This window comes from Manihot esculenta, chromosome 5 (assembly GCF_001659605.2).
Source record: "Manihot esculenta cultivar AM560-2 chromosome 5, M.esculenta_v8, whole genome shotgun sequence".
NCBI lineage: Eukaryota > Viridiplantae > Streptophyta > Magnoliopsida > Malpighiales > Euphorbiaceae > Manihot > Manihot esculenta.
The window spans coordinates 14,016,507-14,040,366 of NC_035165.2; the positions used below are offsets into that span (position 1 = coordinate 14,016,507).

At 30.2% G+C, this 23,860-nt stretch overlaps 1 protein-coding gene across 6 annotated transcripts; it reads right to left on the reverse strand.

Annotated features, from left to right (window-relative positions):
- Nucleotides 1–783: 783 nt before the first annotated feature.
- On the reverse strand, nucleotides 784–18,661 carry LOC110607356 (synaptotagmin-4). Of its 6 annotated transcripts, XM_021746445.2 has the most exons (14): nucleotides 18,086–18,659; nucleotides 12,999–13,073; nucleotides 12,795–12,902; nucleotides 11,840–11,872; nucleotides 11,651–11,740; nucleotides 10,557–10,679; nucleotides 7,991–8,134; nucleotides 7,102–7,521; nucleotides 6,454–6,588; nucleotides 5,510–5,728; nucleotides 5,049–5,321; nucleotides 2,307–2,444; nucleotides 1,611–1,913; nucleotides 784–1,351 (listed from the first exon to the last, which is right to left on the reverse strand). In XM_021746445.2, exons 1-14 carry the CDS (start codon nucleotides 18,275–18,277, stop codon nucleotides 1,133–1,135), a joined length of 2,472 nt encoding a protein of 823 aa, XP_021602137.1. In that variant the 5' UTR covers nucleotides 18,278–18,659; the 3' UTR covers nucleotides 784–1,132. The 6 variants fall into 6 exon arrangements, with proteins under 6 accessions (XP_021602137.1, XP_043812421.1, XP_043812419.1 ...); XM_043956486.1 differs by lacking the exon at nucleotides 5,049–5,321 and having other exon boundaries at nucleotides 18,086–18,661; XM_043956484.1 differs by lacking the exon at nucleotides 10,557–10,679.
- Between the last annotated feature and the right edge of the window lie 5,199 nt (nucleotides 18,662–23,860).

Sequence of the window (23,860 nt, forward strand, 5' to 3'; positions counted from 1 at the left end):
TATAATTATTTTTATATTATCATTGATTGACATATATATAATTTTATTTTTTTTATTTATATGTTAGATCTTTTGTAAATTTATATATTAATAATATTCTTTGTATATTTTTTATTTAATCACCTGAGTTCCGGAACTAAAATGATGGCATCATATTAACCTCCATGGCCATAGTCGTCAGAACTATCTCTATGTCTCCATTCATATTATAATGGTTTTGATCCCTTTTGTTAGTGGAGTTCTCGCCAAGTCCTGATTTTGATAAGGTGGTCTTGTTCACACAATTCTTCTAATTATGATCACACCTCTTCTGATTCAGAGTCACTCCATAGACACTTTTATTCCTTCTCCACCTCCTTTAAAGAGAAATATGAGAACACATAGTAAATCAACCTGAATGCAAAATTTTATTGTCAATCATTTGCATTATGATCTCAACCTTGATTTGTTCATTAGCTTCACACCTTCACAGCGTTCTAGTACATTCCTTGCAACCTATGTTTTCATGTAAGCTGAAGACAATGGTTCTCAATTCATTGTTTAGGCATGCAATATATATTGAATAATTTAAATCTTATAGAATTTGAATATTCTTTTTTTTTTTTTTACTAAAGTACAAATCAAATTGACATTTATTTTAAGGAAAATACAAATGTACTATGTGATTCCAACGATAAAAAAAAAGGGGGGGGGAAAGAAGCAAAAGACGAATATCACTTACAAATGCTAGGTCAAGTGATGGTAAAACAAAAAACCTGCAACTTTTCATTGAAGAGAGATCACTTAAACTATAATTATTTCCTTCCATTGACATACTGTAACAAATGAACAATGTTGATAACACTGAGTCTGGCAATCACATAGTGCCTATAGCACTCTCTATTTGTCTCTAGCTATTAAATAAAATAAAGCTAAATACACAACTGCAACAGGCTTATTCTCATGAGACATGAAGGCCAATTTCTTCTGCTGCAGAAGAGTTGCAGGCCATTTACAATTTATACAGCATTAAGGTTTCTTCAAGTACAGGCTATGACAGAGATTCGTGTACCCATTTAAAGAGTGAGGTCTTTGTACAAGCGAATTTCTGAAGAGGATGATAATACAGAGGAGGTTAAAATGGCTACATATTTCAACTTATAGATCTTCTGATAATGGAAGAAGATGAGCTAAAAATTTCCTGACCAAGCTCCTTTATTTTATTAAGTAGAAGATTTTGCTCGGTCTCGAGCTGTAGCATGTAGTCGTCTTGCATGTCCTCTAGGACTTCCATCTCGCTCAAAGTTGTTGAGAGTCCTTCTAGATCACCATCCTCGATTAACGATCGAAATTTGATCATACTCTCTCTCATCTGATAAAATTCACATATGAACAACTGTTAAATTTGGGTGGCAGTTGAACCTGATCAATACTGAGAAAATAAATTATCATACACCCCAATAAAAAAATGTTATAAAAAGTATCTCGGATTTTCTTTTTCCACTCAACAAATAGCACAGAACTAGCTTCTCCATGAAATGTACTTACAAGAAATCAGAATAAAGGAGTTATCGCAAACCTTAATGACAGTGGAAAAAGAAAATAAATAAAAATGGGAATCCAATTCTCACCTGGGTAGAAATCTCACGTGATTTTATTACAGATGCATCAGAATCCAGACTAGGTCTCCTCTGTACTTCTGGAACTTTCCTAGTAATTTGAATATGGATCTCTCCTCTTTTCACTCCTTGGAGTGGTATCCACTTGTCAGACATCTGATTTGGTGGCAATCTCTGATATTCTACCACACAGTCGCCGATGCTCAATGTGGGAAGCAAAGCATTGTGGTCTTTCACATGTAACTCTAACGGACTGCCATCGTCAGGGAACTCTAAGGTCTGATTCCATTTAGGATTCAATGTTTTGTACATAACCTGAAAGGCAAAGCCATGATACAGCAGTCACAAAGAGGAAGTGGTGGAAGATACTAATAACAGTAGACAGGAAGGTAATGTAGATCATATCAATATTATCATGGAGAAAAACAAAACATTGTTCAATGGAATATTCAAGAACATATGTGCCAATGGTGATGCCTAATTGGACTGAAATTGAATAGATCCTAGACCGCAACAAGATCACCAAAGAGCCAAACAAAGGCAACGCCATATAAACTTGTTACTTTTTCTTTTTTCCAATTAGAATACTTCTGCTGGTTGTTTCAAAAAAACATGAACAAAGCATAAGATACCTGTTGATGAAAACAAAGAACCGAAAATTCTAGCTAGGAGTAGCATTATTTAAATTATGAATTTGGGGGTCTAAACCTTTGTTCTTCTCTTCAAGTTCCCATATTGCACCCTCACATATGGATCGCTCGTCCCTCTGAGATCAGCTGCTATAAGGTCCCTAGCTTCAATAAGAACGAGTTCAATCCAACCATTGCCTGATCCTGCAGTGGAACCCTAAAAATATCCGAGGATGAAGAAACGAAATAACAAACATATTAGAGTAGGCAGTACCAAGCTAAAAGATCATTAGCCTGCTGAAATGAGATGATATTTCATAATATGAACAAGGTGGCTCCATCGTTGTCAAATCAAGATTCTGATTGAGAATCAAAATCTTTATTTTGTGAATCGAGAATTGAATTGAAAAATTCAATAAAAATTCTTGAAATTAGTTAAAAATGATAAATTCTAAGAGATAAGTGAAAAAAAAAATCACAATGATATATTTTGATAAATATAGAATTATTATTTAGCTAATTAAAAGTATGATCTATAATAGAATAATATATTCTTATTATATTGTGCAGGTTTATGCCATAAAACATGGAACTCTTCATTGTAGACAATGATATCATCATACACATGCTGAAACTCCCACTTTAATTAGATAATTAAATAATTATTAGAGTGTGAACATAATTTGTATATAATTAAAGGAAATTACATAATCATATGCTAATTAATTGATAGAGGATTTTCAGGAGTTGTCTTAAAAAGGTCATATAATCTATATATATTCATACTTTAATAGAGAAAACACACTAAAATTGCCTAATTATTCCTTATCTTATTACATGGTATCAGAGTTTTTGAGCTAATTTTGGATGTCTGTTTTCTTTGGTTTCTTAGGTTGAGAAACTAGTTGTTGGGTCAGCAAGTTTGGATGTCTGTTTGGTCTCACTGTCGGCATTGGGAGAAGGTGCAACATCATTTTCGGCCGTTCCTCAGAAAACAGTTATCGGAGCTTCTACGAGTGCTGCTCACACGTCGATCCAAGTTTCAGCCCCAATTTCACCCAACAACACATGGGAGCGCGTGTGGCGTCCGTTTGACTTCTGGTTTCTTCCCTGACGGTCGGCCAGTCATTTTCAGCACGTCTCTAGTGGAATTCTAGCCATCCGATGTTGATTAGGAAGCGTTCTTCAGTGGTAGCACTGTTCATTGGGTTATTGTTCACTTAGTTAGGTTCTGTTATCTTCTTTAATTTGTTTGAAGGTATAGCAATTTAGGGTTTTGGTTGAAATGATTTTTTACAGTAAGACCCATATTATTAAAATTATCCCAACGTCTTCAGTAGCGACAGTAGCGACTAAGACAGGTAAAACTTGTCTTATTTCCTCTTCGAATAAATGGGTTATTGATTCTAGTACCACAGATCACATGACAGGTAATCATCATATTTTTACTAGCTTTCGATCTTATAAATTACCTTCTCCTGTTACTATACCTCTCCTGTTAGTATAGTTAATGTTGAGGATTCTGAGACTGTTAAACCTACTCCTATCACCCTACCATCTGTGCTAAGTTTACTTAATCTTGCCTTTAATTTAATCTCTATGAGTAAATTTACCAAAGACTTAAACTGTTGTATTTCCTTTTTTTCCTGATCATTATCTTATTCAAGATTTTGTGACGAAACAAATTATTGGTAAAAGACATGTATATGGGGGTCTCTATATTTTGGATGCATGGGTGCTTCAGTCTATTGCCTGCTCCAGAATAAATTCTATGTTATCTAAAAGGGACCACTAGGCTCGGTATACTCTACAATGATCATGGGCATACTGCATTTGAGTGTTTTGTAATGCTGATTGGGCGAGATCCAAAAGTGATAGAAGGTCGACTATAGGCTACTATGTATTTGTTGGATGAAACTTATTATCTTGGAAAAGTAAGAAGCAAAATATGGTATCCAGATCCAGTGCCGAGTCGGAATACAGGGCCATGGCTCAATCCACTTATGAGATTCTGTGAATAAATCATATTTGGTGAAAAAAGTTGATATGGATATTGCGTACTTTAGTATAATAATCAAGCTGCTCTTCACATTACTTCCAATCTATAGTATACCACGAACGGACTAAGCATATTGAAGTTAATTGTCGGATGAGAAAACACTCTAAAATTATTCAATTATTACTTATTTTGTTACTAAATTAAAAGGTAAAAAAAAATATTAATATAAAATGTTATAATTTGGCAAATATAATTAGAAAAGTAAATTAACCAAAAAGGAATGAAAAAGAAAAGAGGGAAAATAATGACCGGTGTAGGAAAAATAGCTAAAGCTATATAGGTAATTTTTTGTTAAAAAATTAATTAAGTAAAATCTTGAATTTTAATTCATAGAATCCAACAACCATCTAAAAAAAGAACCAACTGAATCGGTTAATTCACATTGACTCACCCAATTAACTATCGATTCTTCCAATTTGATTATGATTGAAGTACATTTGCATTTCACTCTATAGATTCGAAAATCGCTAGGATGGGGAATGAGTAGAATATTGTACGATTAACGGTGGGTGCCTTGACCTTCACATTGAAGTTTGATAACAAGTGACCTTCTGGACAAGTCAACCCATGACCGGTTCACCCATATTACACACAAGACCATGTTAACAAATTCAACCATGCACATGTTTTATTCGAATCTTCCATGAATTATTTGTCTCGGTCGAGTCCACTAAGTTTTTAATGCGATGAATAGGTTTTTCTGCTTGTGTTTATTTCCCTAAACTGCTAACACCACCTTATTTGAAGTTAATAAAGGCATACCTTTGAGCCATCACATTCATCAGCTCTCAGTGCTTCTATTTGGAGCCTCAATTCTCCTGAATTCACTTTTTCAAGTGGAACCCAAACATCCCTAATTGAACCCTCAACCAGTCCTTCAATATTCACTTGTGCACTACCAATGTTATCATCTGCAAAGGTTTCTTCATTATAGCATTTAATCTTAAGGTATTCACCACCTCCAATCTCATCAAATTCAAACTTCTGATTCCAGAGAGGATTAGGATTATGTGCAGTCCTTGTTCTCTGGAAAACCTGAGAAGAATAGTTGCAGCACAGTCTTGAGTTCCAAATAATATTGGCAAATACTTAGATTCACAATTTCACATACATAAAACTTCAATTTTTGCAATTTTTCAAACCTTAGTCTCGTATTTATATGGAGAAAGAGAAGCCTACCTTTCCATACTGCAGTTTAACATATGGGTCAAAGAGAAGCCTACCTTTCCATACTGCAGTTTAACATATGGGTCACACTTTCCAGATCTTTCTTTTGTGGTAAGATCCTTTCCCTCCACAACAATTACGTTAACCTTTCTTCCTGTTCTTGAAAGAACATTTGATAATCCATCTGTTGACTGCCGAGAGCTAACTCGGAACTTGTTGAAGCTATGTGAACCATCAGAGAATTGCCATTCTTTCAACACAAGCTTGACTATCAACTGCAAAATGCAAATAAACAAATGAAATGCTTGCTACCAGTGCATCTTTTAATGTGAAAACCATAACGAGTCTATCTAGCATCAATTTCATACTAAAGAAGAAAAGAAGCAATAAGCATAATAGAGTTTTGAAATTTGAAATTTGAAATTTGAAATTGACCGATAGCCAAAAGTTTGTATAGGACACACATGAAGTTGTGATGGAAGTATGTAATAATCTAGTTATCCAGCTTCATTAAAATACAAGTAAGCAACTAAAATTTCATTCATCTACGTTTAATAATGGCAATTTGGGGAAGAAAAAAAAAAGAGAGATAAATTTATAACTGATGCAACAACTCCAATATGATCTGATGCTAATCCAGGCTCCAACAATTCAAAATGGGACCAGAAAGGAAGAATCTCAGTACCAATTACTGCTCAGTCAAGACAGGAAACCCTTTTATCTGAGATAGTGATAGATAGTCCAGAAATAAATGCAGTCCTTTTCCATTGATGATCCCTAACCAAATTTTATGAAGTACACATCCTTACAATTACTATCTTCCTTACCCCAAGACAAACAGAGAGAGAACTAAAGACAAGTTAAAACTCGATGGAAATTTTTTTTAACCAAGTAAAATATAAGGCATTCTCTTTGAAAGATGAAAGAATAAAGCATCAGCAAATTTGTAAGGAAGCAACTATAAACAACTAAAAAAAATAAAAAAAATAAAAGAAGGTACCTCCCCTGAATTAACCCCCTCAAATGGAATAGCCATCTCTACTTCTTTTCCGCAAAACTCAACATGCTCAGCAATTACACCTGAGTTGGGTCCTACTGCCCAAAACATTGTTGAATCATCAGCAACATACTTCATCTGCTAGCAAGTCAAAAATATTAAAATATCAATTATTACTAAAAACAAAATTAATTGACTGGTAACTCAAAAAAAAAACTTAGATCAGCGAGTTTTAGATGAAGAAAATATTATGCAATATTAGATGACATCATACTATCATACACTGTTCTGTTTCTGAATTTTGTCTTGTGATATTTTTCAATGAGAAGGAAACATAATTGCTAAAAAATGTGAAATGTGTGACATTTATTAAAACATAGGATTCTTACTGGAGGTTAAAACAAAGAAACCAATAAATTTTGAACTCCATAAGAATTATTCCATCAATAGTTTTAATGCAGAACTTGTTGATGCATACAGAAGACAAAAGAATAAAATATTAACACAACTGTATCACACCATAAACAATTATGTGTCCTGCCCAATTTTAAATTAAAAAGTAAAACATCCATATAGATTATTTGCATAATCAGAAAAGCAAAGACCTGTCACTCATTAATATAAAACAAAATTATAATAATTTTACAGTACCTTTATCTCACAACTTGCTAAATAGTCGCATTTCACACTGCTGGGGTTACTATTGTAAAGATGAAATCGAAGAATTCCAGTTTCTTCATGCAAAATCATATTAAATGTTGAATCCCATCTTGGACTTGAGCCAGGTTTCACACCTGTTCTCCTTGTTAACTGCTCAAGTTCAACTTCCACGAAAGTTTGCAAATCTTTATCATCAAAATGCTCTTCTAAGCTACCATTTGCAGAATAATTTTGTTGTCTTCTTGAAGGGCTTCCTCTAAAGGAAGTACTAGAAATTTTGCTAGCAGAAATAACTGTCACATGAATAACTCCACCAACAGCCTTTTTCCTTAAATCAACAGCCGGTAAAGAGTAACAACGGCGGCGAGGTTCTACCATTGTCTTAACTAAGGTCTCAGTAAGAATTTTGACCTGTATTTAATAATAGTTAATAATGGAACAACAATTATATAAGAAACTGCATTTAGAGTAAGTTACAGTGAAATACATCATTATTCAAAGGCACCACACTAAATGAAGAGATAAAATTTTATAAAAGGAGCATCAGTAATAAGAAATCAAACAATAGCTTACGAGGAAGTACAGACGGGCAGCTTAATGGTTAATCCAAATTATGGCAGCCAAAGGGGTTTCTAAGTTTTCAACTTCAACCATTAGATATGATCCTTTGCCAACATTGTAAGTATAGATTCAAGGTTCAGAATAGTTTTTCCTTGTCCTTAAATACTAACGGTTCTATAAACCTTTATTCCATGTTCTTTTATATTGTATGAATTCAGGAATTGCTACAGATATGATAAGAACTATTCTAGGAATAGATCACTTCATTTCCAACTTGAATTTCTATCCATGTAAAAATATACTATGCTAAGAAACACACCAGCCAAGAAGAAACACCAGGTAGTTCTGTTGCAGGTAGGGACTGGCTTCCACCACTTCCAAAGGCAACTCCTATTCTTACTTCTGGAGTTGAAACAAATGAATACAAAATTGCTTTTCCATCCAAAACAGGAATTATGAGAAGCTGCAAAACATAGATAAGTAATTTAATTAGCAACTAAGAAATGCACAGGCATCATGAAGTAAAAGACCACAGAAACTTATCTAGAATCTGCATATCCAATCAACAATAAATTAAGGGCAACATAAATGCAATTTCCTCCAAGTGCAGATATGTATATAAAATCCTGTCTGTCAACCCAACAACAACCAAAAAGAAGACTATTATCCTTAACCCTACCATGGAATCTTCTCGTTAGCCCTCCATTATACTGGAGGAAAGAGTGCTTTCTGCTTGCCTAAGGGAGGAGACGGCTTTCAAAGGGACTGGATGGTATTAGCTTAGGACTGAAACTGGAACAACAAACCCAGATAAAGGAAAAGAACTGGTAGGGAGAAAGACTACAACTGGATGGCTGGTAAAAGGCACTGGGGATTCTCTTATGATTCTAACTCACGCAAAGGCAGAAAGCCTGGAATGTCAAGCCAACAACAACCAAAAAGAAGATGCTCACTTCTAGATAAAGAACATTCAGCTGTTTCAAATAGAAAAAAAAATTCAGCCATTGATATCTAAAATGGAGGTGCTATTTCAAGGAAATCAGAAAAAAAAAAAAAAAAATTATCAGTCACAAACATGAATGAGAAATTTGCTTGACCAAGTTTTAGCTTAAAAGGTGAGGTCAAGAAGAAAATAATTTTTTGAGCATGATCAAGACTGGACTGCTATCTACTGGACCACAAAAGGGAGACAATGTCAGTGTTCATCATTTGTAGTTTAAGTCGGTACTCCATGGAGAACACATTTGCAAATCTCCAAAATACACACCCTGTAACATCTAGCATGGTGTCATTTCATTATACAAAACACGGACAGCTATTGCAATATGATTACAGAATTCCCATTGAGTAGGTATACATTGAAAAACAATATCAAAAGGATATCGCTAATAGTTGTTGCATTGACATTAGCAGAATTTGTAGAAAAGATAGAAGATATGTTGGATATAGGCACTTTATCCCCTCTTCAAACAAGTAGTTCTAGAGAAAAGATGGAATGAGAGGAAAGGCATAAGGAATAATGTAATTAACTATTACCAAAGAAACAAAGCATAGACATAACTGAGCCAACAAAATGAGACTTAACTGAGGCAACGGAAGAAACTTTCTGCTAATTCAGAAGCAGAAAGTAAAAGGCATTGTTTGTTTACACATTAAAAAATGATTTTTAACAGCAAAGAAGAAAATATAACAACTTGCTTTCGGAGCAAGCAAAAAACAAAATTTTTCATGAAAAGCAAAAATCCCAAGGTAGTGGTGGGTTCCACAGAGGTTGTACCACTGCCACTACCACCATCATCTCTCTATCACCACCACACCGCTAACTCATTATTGCAGATTCTACCACTACCACAACTCTGCCAATGCAGCTGCCAAAGCCATCAGCACCAGCATCACCAACTCAAAGCCTTATAGTGTAAAAAAGAATGGGTTAATGTTTATCTGCTAAAAAGTAAGTCACGTGTTTACCATTTCTATTAGAGTTTTGATAGGTAGGGTGACTCACTATGATGTACAGTATTATAGTAAGTTGACTTCCATATGTTCAAATTTCGAATGACAAAAAAGATAGGAGAAACAAGAGAAAATTCATGTGTTTGGATATTGAGAGCTTTAGTACATGGACACAACATCAAACAGTTACATCACATTCACTTGTGCATTTAACATAATATATAAGAGTCCAAATTTATAATAAAAGATAGAAGACATATATGGCATCCTACAAATCATTAATACAAGCATAATCAAGCCAATAAATTTGCTAATTAATCCCATAATTTTCTTGTAATTATATCTCATGAATTAAGAAAAATCTCATAAATTCCAACATGTTCATTCACTTTTTTGCATTTCAACTATTCACTTTCTGTATTTTCTAGTGGATTATGGATGTTTGTTGCAATTCAAATTTTATAATAACTTTTTTATAATCACTACAACAATGATAAACCAAACATTTTTATTTTGGTTGCTTTTGTTTTACAAATAACAAAAAAAAACTTTGAGAAGTACCAAACTTATCATTTCTAGTCATGCTACAGTTAGAATAAATTAAATCACAGATTTGCACTTCCGTTCTATCAAAACAAACTTTCACTTGGAGTTGATTCCCATCTCAACTTAGTTGCATATAAAGCAAGTAAACAACTATCCCAACCATTAAGTGAGAGAAAGAGAGATCGCACAAATACAGGATGCAGCCAACAGTGTGTGATACACAAATAAATTCAAAGATCCTGACTTATTCATTTTTTCAAAGTTTCTAACTACAAAACTTCATAATAAAATCATCAAGTCAAATATATTATAATCCACCACTTGGTTAATTTTAATTACTCATTGAAGGGGAGGGGGGCACGAGGGGAAGGGACTATTTCACATACATCACCCTTTATGTGCAAGCTGTTAATAACAATCCGAGCAGTTCCCATTGGCTTGGCCAGCTTAGCCATCAGCATAATGCTTATGTCATTGGTGTCCCAATCAAAACCAACATGCATAAATCGCTGTCAAAGGACACAAGAAATGCTTCATTAAAATCTCTGATATATTTACTTGTTGCTTGTTGCTCTGTAAAATATACAAGATGAATAAAGCCCCATTAACCATTTGATACAAAAGTATACTACCATCTTTATAAGATGCTTCAATAGCATGATAATTGAAATTAGATTATTTACAAGGTGATGCTAAATGCTGCCCAATTTAAAGAGGCTCCTATTATCTGAAGGAACTGAGAAGCAAAAATGTTTACGATGATGGTCAAGAAATTATCATGCACCTTAAAACAAAAGCTCCAATGGTCAAACCATTACACAGATATTCATACAAGGTATTCTTGCTGTCCTTGCATCATCAAGCACTGAAAAAAAGGAAATTAAAATAGCTTCTACGGCTTGCAACAGAAAGATTCTGCAAACTCTATATTTCTGCTGGTATAATTTTACAGGTTTAGTCATCCTAAATGTTTTCTAGTTCAGTTGTTCTAAGCTTTTCCACCAAGTAGTTCATAGTCATTTTTTTGGTTTATAACTAGCAAGCCTTGCAAAATGTGAAGTCTATTTAGAGATTTAGGACTTCCATAGCGAAGAAGATATAGCTATTTCAACCTCTCATGTACAGTCAACTCAATAGAGAAGTACTTGTTTCCATAACAGAACAGCAATGCTACTTAATAGTGTATCATAAAAGTAGCTGATCATATCCACTGTTACATAAATATCTGAACTAGAGAACTTGGATGCTACAACTTCATTGAACACTAAACCAAATAGAAACTGCAAAATAGAGCATCGCGATAGAGTAGAAACATGAATCTGCATGCACAGAAATAAACAGCAAACCAGCAATGAATTTCATTGACTGATCTTGAACTCTATTGCGACAAGATTACGCATGATATAAGGCTTAATTATAACAAAAATAAGAAAGTTTACTTAACAAAACATATATTAAATGCATGATTAAAAAAAACAACCTGATCACCTGAAGTTGACCAGCGAATGCCATGGAGACCCAGGTAAGGCGGATATGCACCTAGTGAAAACTCCAGTAGCTCAATCCTTTCCTACACGAAGTGTAGTATTTATTCAGTAACACATACATTAAAGCTACATAAATTTATCTAAGTCCATGCATAATTACAAAGTAAGAAGCAAACACTTACTATAAGCTTTGACTTGCGCTGCTTTAGACGTTTCTGCACATGACAAGGTTCAACTAATTAGACTTATCCTACAAACCATAGAACCGCAAAGTCATGTTTGTGCAAGGGTACATGCACCTGTGTGCAAGCATGTGTTAATCTATGTATAAGCGTCCAGCTGTTAACATTAGATAAGGTAAGAATTCTATTCTGACATTGAGATTACACTAAGGTTGGTTACAGTTCCAGATTATATGTTCCAGCATCACTTCCCAAACAACAATTACAAATAACAAACAGGGATGGAAAGTTCTTGAACCCCTTCCAAGAATCTAGGAACTGGATTTTGATTAAAACTCATCAATTGTATAAAAAAGATGTCCGAGTGATCAAGGGTCTCATTGAATCAATTGAAACTCAATTATGTAGCAGCTCCATTTTTAACGATTTGCTTGAAGTAGAAGAAAGAAGGTTCACCAAAAGAAAGATCACAGAAAGTCAGGATAATTTGACAACATGATGCTTCAGAAAATAATAAAAAAAATAGAACTTTTTATATAAGAAGTTAAAACTTGTCTAAAACAGAAGTTTATATTATGCGGTAGGTGCAGGTATAGCCACAAGGAGAGTGACTCAGCAGCATTTGACTCCAAAGGAAACAGAGATAAGAATGATGTCTGGTCAGAAACTGAAACCATATCTAAGTTAAAATGTGATAAGTTTGGTTCTTCTACACGTCTATTCATTCCCCTATAATATCCTGAAATATGCATGGAAAGCCTCTTTATCAATAACAAATTGGAAAAATAAAAACTGATAAAGAAATCAATAAATCAAGTGAAACATATCAATCTAACCGCCAACTTCACCAAAGTGTGCAGACACTGACAAACAAACAGACAATAAGCAGAACATGAAGGGAGATTCAATACTGAATTATGAAACAAGCAAATTACATGATCCAAAGAATTCTGACCTCAACCATGGATGAAAACCTTATTGAAAGTTTTGAGTTTATGTAGTTGAGCCAAACTTCCATGAACAGCTTGTTCAGCCACTCACAGTGTTCCAAGGGTGTTATTGGCTGTACAAGTGATAGAGGTAAAAAAAAAATAAACTCCATTGAACACAGATTACATTTACGCACACAAGTAAACAAAGGTAAGTAAAGAATACGTACTGAGGTGTCCAACACAACTCGTTTCCACTTTCTGTTCAAGTCTTCAACAAGTATTTTACGTTGATAAGTGTAATACTGTAAAGTAAAAAATAAGGACAGATAATATTTCTTTTGACCAATATGTAAACCATTCAGTATTGAAGACAAACCGAAGCTGAAAAGAGATCAGCAATAAACCTATGGATGTCAACCTATAATTTTTCTAAAATTTAGTACAGCTCTGCTATGTGAAAAGTGGAAACACACTTCTGGAATGGATAACTTGGGGCCCATATATATATATATAAATCAAGCTAATCATGAAAAGTGCATTAGAAACTCCTTTAAAATCTCCACCAAATGAGCTTCCACCTTGACACAGAAGAAAATTTTTAAAAATGTATAACGCCAAACCTATACGATGTATTATTACATTCAGCGCTATAAGAATCTCAAACAATCTAATAATTAAGCACTTGGAACCGTTAATGGATAATGCAACTTAGTAAAGGATTCATCCTCTGGAAGCTTCCTCTAGAAGCCAGGGATATTTATATGTGACAGACAACTAAATTCATTTTGAGGCACTATAATTCATATAATTTACCAATATTGAACTATGTAATTAATAAGCAAGTAACAGAAAATAGTAAAGTATTCTAAGAAGAAATGATAGCAAATGAATTTGTTATGATATGTAAATGATCAAGTTTCCATGTACATAGCATAATTGTATGCATGATATTGGGGATTTGATAATAGGACTGATTTTAGGAGATTGATTATATTTCCAAACTAGATTTTGTAACCTGTATAAATACCCATTCACTCGGAGTAAAATATACACAATTTTCCTCCATTCTTAGTTTGATTTTACATGGTATCAAAGCCATAAATTCTTTAGTGTTTTCGGTATTGCTCATCGGTACTGTTCACGGGTACTGTTCATCAGTATTGTTCACGATGCTTGGCAGCCCTTGTGATTCCAGCCCTTGTGCTGTTTTGGTTTTTGGCATCTCTTTCTTGATGGTGCTTTGAAATTTTGAATGTCGTGAGAATTTTGTTTTATGATGTTGGATTGAGTTCCACTCAAATTTTATTTTGAGGTACTATTACAACTCTCTATTTTTGCCTTCTGGTGTTGGGTTTTATTTTGTTTTGAAATTTGTTTATTGGTTTAAATCTTGGAAATTTAAAAAGGTCATCGATAGTAAATACATGGTTGTCAAAGGAAGATGGGAGAATAATAATCAAGATGGAAATGTCACAAAGAACAATGATTTGAGTGGTCATGTCTGTCGGTATTGTAATAAATCTGACCATACAAAAAGGTACTATAAGAAATTGCAGAATAAAAATTAGAAGACTCTAACTGTTAATGTCGCTGCATCCAGCTCCCCTTCTGAGAATATTGTCACTCTCTCAGCTGATGAATATCAGTATCAGGATTTACCGAGAGGGTTAACTTCAGTCACTACTATTACTGAGATAAGTAAAACATATATCATTTCTTTATTAATCAAATAGGTCATTGATTTGGGTGCCGCGGATCATATGACAGGTAATCTCCATACATTCTCTAATTTTCAATCTTATAAAGCACCTTCCTCTCTAACCATAGTTGATGGATCGCAATAAATGTTAAGGGTTCTAAAACTATTAAGCCTACTTCTTCTATCACTTTGTCATCCGTACTAAGTTTAATCCAACTTTGCCTTTAATTTAATTTCTGTGAGTAAACTTACTAAGAACTTAAACTGTTGTGTTTTACTTTTCTCTGATCATTGTATTTTTGAAGATTTTGAGACAGAAAAAGATTATTGGTAAAAGACATGTATCTGATAGTCTCTATAGTTTGAATAAATGTGTGCTTTGTCTATTCTAGTATCATTTCTCCATTTAAAACGCATTGTCAATTAGAACATCCTTCTCTGCAAACTCTAAAGAAGTTATGCCCCCAGTTTCAAGATGTATCTTAGTAAAATGTAAGTCTTGTCATTTTGCAAAACACCATCATATCTCGCTAAGTCCTATAATAATTAAACGAGCTAAATATACTTTTGAACTGGTCCATTCAAATATTTGGGAACCATGACCTGTAGGGTTCCAAATTAGGTTGAGATATTTTATTACTTTTGTGGATGATTTTTCTTGAATGAGTTGGATCTATTATATGAAAAATCATTCTGAGGTATTTTTTCACTTTTATGCCTTTTGTGTTGAAATAAAAACTCAGTTTAATATTTTTGTGCATTTATTAGAAAGTGATAATGCTAAAGAATATATGTTAAAAAAATTCATGGCTCAACATAATATTCTCCATCAATCTCATGCATAAATACACCTTCACATAATGAGGTGGCCGAAAGGAAGAACGGACATCTTCTTGAAACTATTTGTACCTTTCTATTCCTGGTGAAAGTTCCTAAATAGTTTTGGACGAATGCAGTCATGCTTTCTGATTAATCACTTGCCATGTACACTACTTAATGGAGATGTTCCCTATAAGGTCCTTTTTCCAAACAAGTTATTATTTCTATTAGAGCCACAAGTGTTTGGCAACACTTGCTATATTCGTGATGTAAGGCCCATGTTACTAAATTGGATCCAAAAGTTTTGAAGCATATCTTTTTGAGATATTCTCATATTCAAAAAGGGGTATCGATGTCTTTCTCCATATCTCAACAGATATTTAGCTCGATGGATGTGATTTTCTCAAAGACATTACTATTCTTCTCTACAGCATAAATATCTATGAGGCAAGAGGAGGAAGATGAGCAGCTCATATGTAAAGTCACATCAGATAATGGGATGTCCTCATAGCATTTCTTCTTCTGCACATTCAGATAGTGATTCTACCAATGTTCTGCCTTCAACTCCAAATCAATCGGCAATTGTCAAGTTTAATCTGGAAGAGGTACGACCAATGATGCATGTCCCGCACCAAATTTATCTTCACCATCGGATCCATTACCGAGAGACCTTGACCTACTCATTAACTTTCGAAAAAGTAAAAAATAATGAGTCTATTTATTCTATGGCCAATTTTGTTTCATATTCTCACTTGTCTCTCTTGACTAACTCTTTGATTATTTCTCTAAACCCTATTTCTATGCTTAAGACAGTCCAAGAGGCTCTGTCTCATTCTAGTTGATGTGATATAATGTTTGAGGAGATCAAAACTCTAAATGATAGTCATGCGGGACCTAGTAGATTTATCTTCTGTTAAGAAATTTGTGGGATGCAAATGGGTTTTTGCAATCAAAATCAATCTAGATAGTTCTGTGGCTCGTCTCAAGACTAGGCTTATAGCTAAAGAATATGCACAGACTTATAGAATAGATTATTCAAACACTTTCTCTCCAGTGGCTAAATTGACTTTTATTCGGCTATTTATATCCATAGTTGCCTCTCAGCATCAGCTCTTATGTCAACTGGATATTAAGAATATATTTCTTCACGGTGATCTCCACAAAAAAGTACATATGGAGCAAGTGTGATTATTCAGTCTTCTACAGACAAACAGTCTTTGGCATTATTCTTTTTATTGTCTATGTTGATGATAATGTTGTTACAAGGAATGATTATGCAAGGATATCTTCCCTCAAGGCTTTTTTGCACACCAGCTTTTATACGAAAGACTTAGGCCAGCTGAAAACTTATTGGGAGTAAAAGTTATAAGAAATAAGAAAGGAATTTTCCTATCTCAGAGAAAATATGTCTTTGACTTATTTACAAAAACAGAAAAGTTGAGAATTAATCCCTACAACACACCAATGGTTCTCTAATGAACATTTCATAAAAGATGATGGTGATCCCTATGATGATTCAGGGGAGGTATAAAAGATTGGTTAGAAAATTAAACTATCTTATTGTAATGACCAGGCCAGATATTGTTTTTGCAGTAAGTAAGTGTTGTGAATCCTACAATCAAATATTAGGCAACTCTAGAACAAATTCTATATTACTTGAAGGAAACTCTTGGGCTTGGTATACTAGTGATCACAAATACACTAGCATCGAGTGCCTTTAAGATACTCTAGAATAAATTCTATGTTACTTGAAGGGAATTCCTTGACTTAGTATACTATATATTGATCACGAACACACTAATATCGAGTACTTTGCAGATATTGATTTGGTTGGATTAAAGAGTGATAGAAGGTTCACTCATGCTACTGTGTTTTTTATTGGGGGAACTTATTGTCTTGGAAGAGTAAGAAGCACAGTGTGGTATTTAGATGAAGTGCAAAATTTGAATACAAAGCCATGACTCAATCCACTTATGAGATTTTTTGAATATATTACATATTAGCGGAAATTGGCTTGGATCGCACATCACTAGCAAACCTATGGTGTGATAACCTCTCTAATACATTGTACCATGAGCGAACAAAACATAATGAAGTTGATTGTCACTTTATCTGTGAAAAGATTCAAACAAATGTAATCCCCACCGTATATGTGAAGGTAGAGGAGCAACTAGGTGATTTGTTTACAAAAGCATTAAATGAATCTCCAGTAGAATGTTTTTTAACAAGCCGTGCATGATTAACATCTATACGGGAGTGTTATGATACATAAATGATTAAGTTTCCATGTACACAGCATAGATATGATTAAGAAGAAATGATAGCAAATGAAATGAACAAATTTCTCCAAAGGAAAATAAAATTGATATTTTGCATTGTGATCAGTTAAAAACAGAAGCTTACTGCTGACAAAAAAGGAACATCTAAACTATGTATGAAAAAAAAAATAAAGAAATTTTACAAATATTAAGAAGATATACAAGTAAAAGGAGAAAAAATAATGGGGAAAAATATATAAATTAAAGTTGGACAAATCTATTAGCAATAATTCCGAGCAGAAGGAAAAAAGGGGGGAAATTATCAGCTTTCAATAACAAAAATTGTTTGCTTTTAATTAAAGTCTCTCATTTTATGCAAACTATCCATGTACAGCAATTTTATAAAAATAACTAACAATCCGAATATTTTAAAACGAAAATTAAAAGAAACAAGGTCAACATCTAAGACTAGTTAGAACTTGGAAAATAGATGACAACAATAAACAAACAAGCAAGAGGAAAAACTTGAACGACTTGCCTGAATAGTTGCCCAAACAGCAACAACAAGAGGAACCCAGTAGGAGACAGAGAAGACCCATTTCTCAATGACCCAGAAAATCAAAACCAGCGGAATCAAAAAGGGTAACAGAGGCTTCTCCCCATAGAGATTATTAAAGAACTCCACAACCTCTTCAATATTGATTTTAGCTCTCCCCTTTCTTCGTCCCATTCTGGAGTAAGCAAATCAGACACAATAAAAATAAATAATTAACTAAAAAGAATCCGCCTTTGCTCTCCTATTTATGCTGCAGAAGTAGAAATCCTCATGAAATCCACTATTCAATATTTACACTTTCCGGGAAAAGTGGAGAGAGAAATTGGAAGAGACAACAGAGTAAAGGGAAGAGAATTTCGAGAGTTTCCATTTTGGCAAGAGAAGCGAAAAGTCAAGCAGACCAGTGTAAGAACGTAAATCAAAGTCCCCATTTAGTATTAGTTTTAATTAAGAATAAAGATGGACATGTGGATTAGGGGGAAAAAAATAACTGAATTCAATTTTCTGTTTGGGTGGTCTGATTTTTCATTCCAGATGGACATTCTCAGAAAGTTATGACCAGTAATAATCAACCATCTAGATGGACATCCTGAAGAAACCAATTCTATATGGGGATTTGAAAATTATTAATAATTCATCAATTCATTTCTCTTTTAAAGTTATTTAACTAAAATAAATACTCTTTTTATTTTTTATTAATTGTTATTTAGAATTTTTTTTTTAAGTTATTTAGAATTTTTTTAGTTTTTCTTTTTTTTTTTGAATCAATTTTTTAGTTTTTCTTTATTTTCTATATTTTGATTAGATAAAGTATTTTTAATTTAACATTTATAATTAATTGTGAATTTAGAAGTCTGATTATATTAATCCTATCACTGAATATTGAATGTTCATTGCATTTTTTTTTCTATTTTGTACTTTTAATATTTAAAATTTTAATTATTGTGTTATTTTCTTTTTAATATATTGTTTAAATTTTCTTTATTTTATGTACATGAATTCTTTTATATTTTGTATTTTTAATATTTAAAATTTTAATTATTGCATTTTTTTCCTTTAATTTATTGATTGATTGGATAATATGTTTTCAAATTTAAATTAATATTTATAAATAATTAATTATGTCTTTGGAAATATAATCTTACCAGTCATATTATTACGTGTTGTAAAGCTTCTTATATACTAATTTTCTTTTTGTTTTATGTGCTTTAATATTTAAATTTTTAATTGTTATATTTAGTCTCAATGTTGCATTCTACTATAAATAAAATTTTCTGAGAGATTAAATATAAATAATCATAAAATAAAATTAATTTATTTGAAATATAATTAATAATAGTTATAAAATAATCATAAAAAGAATTTTTTTTATTTTAAAATCACAAATAACTATAGTACTTAAAGAAGAATATAAAAATTTTAAGATTCAATAAAAAAAATAAGGATTATAAGTAAATTAATAATAATAAATTTTAAAAATTTTCAATATTCAATTAATATTTTTAAAATTTAAAAAACTAAAAATATATATTTAACCAAAAAATAATGAAAATAATTAAGGACAAATATGCATGCTTATATAGCGGCTCACATACTAATACAAGTTGCATATTTTTCTGATAGTCCTACTATTTAGATGGTTTTATCTCTATAAATGTTTACTTTTCTGAAAAAATATATATTCATAGGATTCAATTATTTATAGAGATATAAATTCAAGTTTTACAAAATAATTTTTTAACAATATTATTAAGATCTATTTGCATAAAAAATTTAAAATTTTTTGTTATTTTATAATTTAATTTAAAATTTTAAAAATTAGTAAAATTATTTAAACTAATAAATTTTATTATAATTAAATTTAAATTTAAATTTTAAATTAAAAAAAAATATGTCTTCCGAACGTAATAAAATAATATAAATTATTTTATTATATTCGTATTTCGTGTAAATAAATACTATTAATAATAAAAAAAAATTTTAATTTTTAATTATTTATAATTTAATTTAAAACTTTAAAAATTAATGTAATTCAATCTAAAATCTCTAAATTTATTTATTTTCATTTTTGTTTGACCTAATATAAAATATCATAATTTTAACTTATTTCTATTTGATATTAGTTCTAATAAAAATCATAACAGATTTCATATTTACTGATTTTTTATTTTTTAAATATCTTGTTAAATATCCATAATAATAAATTTTATTATATTTATTATAAAAAATTATGTCAATATAATAAAAATAAAAATTATAATTTTACTATTTAAAGTCATATTATTGATGTTTTATTACACTTTAATAATATAAATCAACACTTAGAAGTATAAGCAGACCTATTATATAGAGTGGATATGATTAAAATTTTAAAAAAGTAAGAGAATCAAAGGTAACAAAATAAGAAGAAGTCCTAAAAATTAAGTATAGTAATAGAATTATAGAGATTTAGTAGTGAAAGAAAATAATTTAAAAGTTGTGAGTTAAATTATATTAATTTTTATAATTTTAAATTAAATTATAAAATAATTAAAAAATTTATATTTTTTATATTCATAGCATTTATCTACATGATAAAATAAGTATAGTAATAGAATTGAACATAGAATAAAACTTATTTGTTTATAATAGCTTTTTATAAAGACTATATTTTAAATAATTACTATATTATTAGATTTTTTATCAATGTTTATTATACATTTTTGTTTAAAATAACTTGATACATTAATATTAAATAAAAAATTTAAATTTACTTCTGAAATATATAATAAAAATTAAAAATATTAAATTTTATATATTTTCTTAAATTTATTTTTGAACTATCTTAAAAATAAAATTAAAGAAAAATTATGACTATCTAAGCACTTATACATTTAAAAAATAATATACAAATTATTTTTTCAGAAAACAAACTTTATGGCACGTCACGCTCAAATTTATTATTATTGGTCAGAGTTTATCGTTAAAATAAATAGAGTTTCAGATTATGAAAGATATTTTTATTGATATATCGACCGGTTGAGTTTTGATGTCTATGATCAGAAGATTTATCAAGCGGCACAGGAGAGAGTATAATATAATCCAGGGAGGTACGTGGGGCCCATGAACTGCGTGTCCGCAAAAGGTCCACGGATTCTGGACTGTACTCTATCGTGCGCTGTAATTGACCGAGGGTTGGACGGCAAAATTCCTAAATTGCCCTTATTCAATTGCGCGTTCGCTCCTCCGTGATTGCCTCCTAAGTCCTAACAGTTTTTTTCATATTCCTATAATTTCAAATTAATTAACAAAATAATAAATTTAAGCAGAAAGTAAAAAAAAGTATGATTAAATTTTGATATTTTTAATTTAAAATATATAATTTAATTTATATTAAAATAATATTTTATTATATAAGTTATATGTCAATTATTAATTTTTAAAAATTACTGTTATTTACTAATATAATACCATAAATACAAAATGAATCAATAAAATTATAAAGTGCTTTTATGTACTTTACTCTAAATTTTTAATCACGAGTTCATTTAAATTTAGTTAATTGAATTTAACTATAGTAATTTCATAAAAATGATTCTTATTATTTTAATTTAAATTCTGTAATTTTGATATGTATATGAAAGTTTTATTTTTTAATAAATTATTTAAATGTAGTGTTAAATTAATTTAAATTAACAAAAAGAATACAACTGTTAGACAGAATTAAAATATAGAAAATAAATATTTATTTTTAAAAATACAGTGATTTACCAGAATTATTGATGTTAAAAGCTACGATCAAATAATAAAGTTGTCTAAAACATAAACAATTTTAAGTTATAATATTTGCACGTGTTGATATTATGCGCTTCGATTTGATTGAGCCGTAAAAAGTTGGAAACCTGGGATCGACGAGTTAAACATGGAGTTATGTCTTTGATACAGACAGAAACATGTTTGCAGAGTCCTCCAGATTTCATTTTTTAAAGGAATTTCATGTCTCCTACGTTCCTAACCATTATACCAGCACGCACCACTTTTTTTCTTTATTATTTAAACTTCCATTTGTTGATAAAAAATAATCTAAATACAATCCGTAAGAATTATTTTATATGAAAAATATAATATAATTTATTTTTTATTATTTAATATTAATTTAAAAATAAAATTTATTAACAAATTTATATATATATAAATTTTAATAAAATATTTTTAAAATATTTAATTTTTTAATAAAAAATATTTTTACTAATTATATTTTTTAATATTTTAAATATTAAAAAATTTAAAAATTATATTTATTAAAAATATTTTTATCAAATAAACAGAAACTAAATATCAATTTAATTTCTTTTATATTTTTAAAAATAAATTTAATTTTTAATTTTTTTAATATAAACTAATTTGATATTCGAAATCTATATTAATTTGGATTTTGGTGACAAGCTTATTAGCTACTTTCTAAATTTTTTAAAATACTTCGTATCTAGAGTTAAATTTAAACTATCTTATCAAAAGAGATCTATTTTACCCATTAGATTAATAAGCTTTAATTCAATACTAATGAAGTTATTTTTGAAACTGAGCTAAGTTTAAATTTTCAATCCCATCAAATTAATAGTAAAAAGAATTAATAAAATTATTTATTTTTAAACTATGAATAGGAGAGCATAAATTGGTTTGAATTAAAAAATTAAACCAAATCGATCAATTTTGATTTAATAATTTAGTTAATCGAAATATTCAATTCGGTTCAATTATTATTTTTTAGCTTATTCAATTTTTGATTTGATTCAATTTAAACGTGTTAAATAATCGACAAACCGAATAAGTGATTTTATATATAATTTTATTATATGAAATACTAATTTTATATATATTTTTAAATTTTACATAAATTTATATAAATTTTTTAAATATTATCATTATTTAGATAATATTTATTGATAAATTTATGATAAAATATTTTTTAAACTAAAAATAAAAAATTAAAAAAATTATAGATTTTGATTTGAAGTAACCAAATCGAATTGATTTTTATTAGTTCGATTCGTTCGGTTATATTTTTATAATCGATTTTTTCTATTTTTAATATTTTTACAATTTAATTTTTAATTTTTTCAGTTTGGAATCGAACCGACCAATTGCACAGCCTTAAATATGAGTTGAATTTTGAATCGCACCAAATTAATAGTAAAAAGAATTCATGTGAATTATTGATCATATTATATTTATTAAATTCTAAAAATTTTGTAAATTAATAAAGTTAAATGAGAGTAAATTTTTATTTTATAATTTTTTATTATTATTAATATATTTAATTGTTATAAATTTTTAAAATTTGGACGTTTAATATATTATAATTATAATTAATACATTTAATAGATCAATATCAAATAATTACATATAGTGTAAATGCATATCTAGGCATAAAAAATTAAATTGAATAGTATAAATTAATGTAAAGATATCTTTGGTTATTAAAAAAATATAACTAAATTATCTTTAATCTAAAGATAAATTACTTATATGAGACTAATTATTAAAAAATACCTTTAAAATGGTTAAATCAAAATTTATTAATAAGTTCATATATAAATCCAATAAATTAAATTTTCAACTTTGCATTTAAGGTCCTTTATTCTTCAAATATTAAAATTGAGTCTCTTCTACAGTGCATATATAAACTTACCACTGTATTCAACATTACGAGAATGATCTTTATGAATTTAAAAAAGTGTCAAGATGTTTGAATGTACTGATGAGGAAAATTGATAT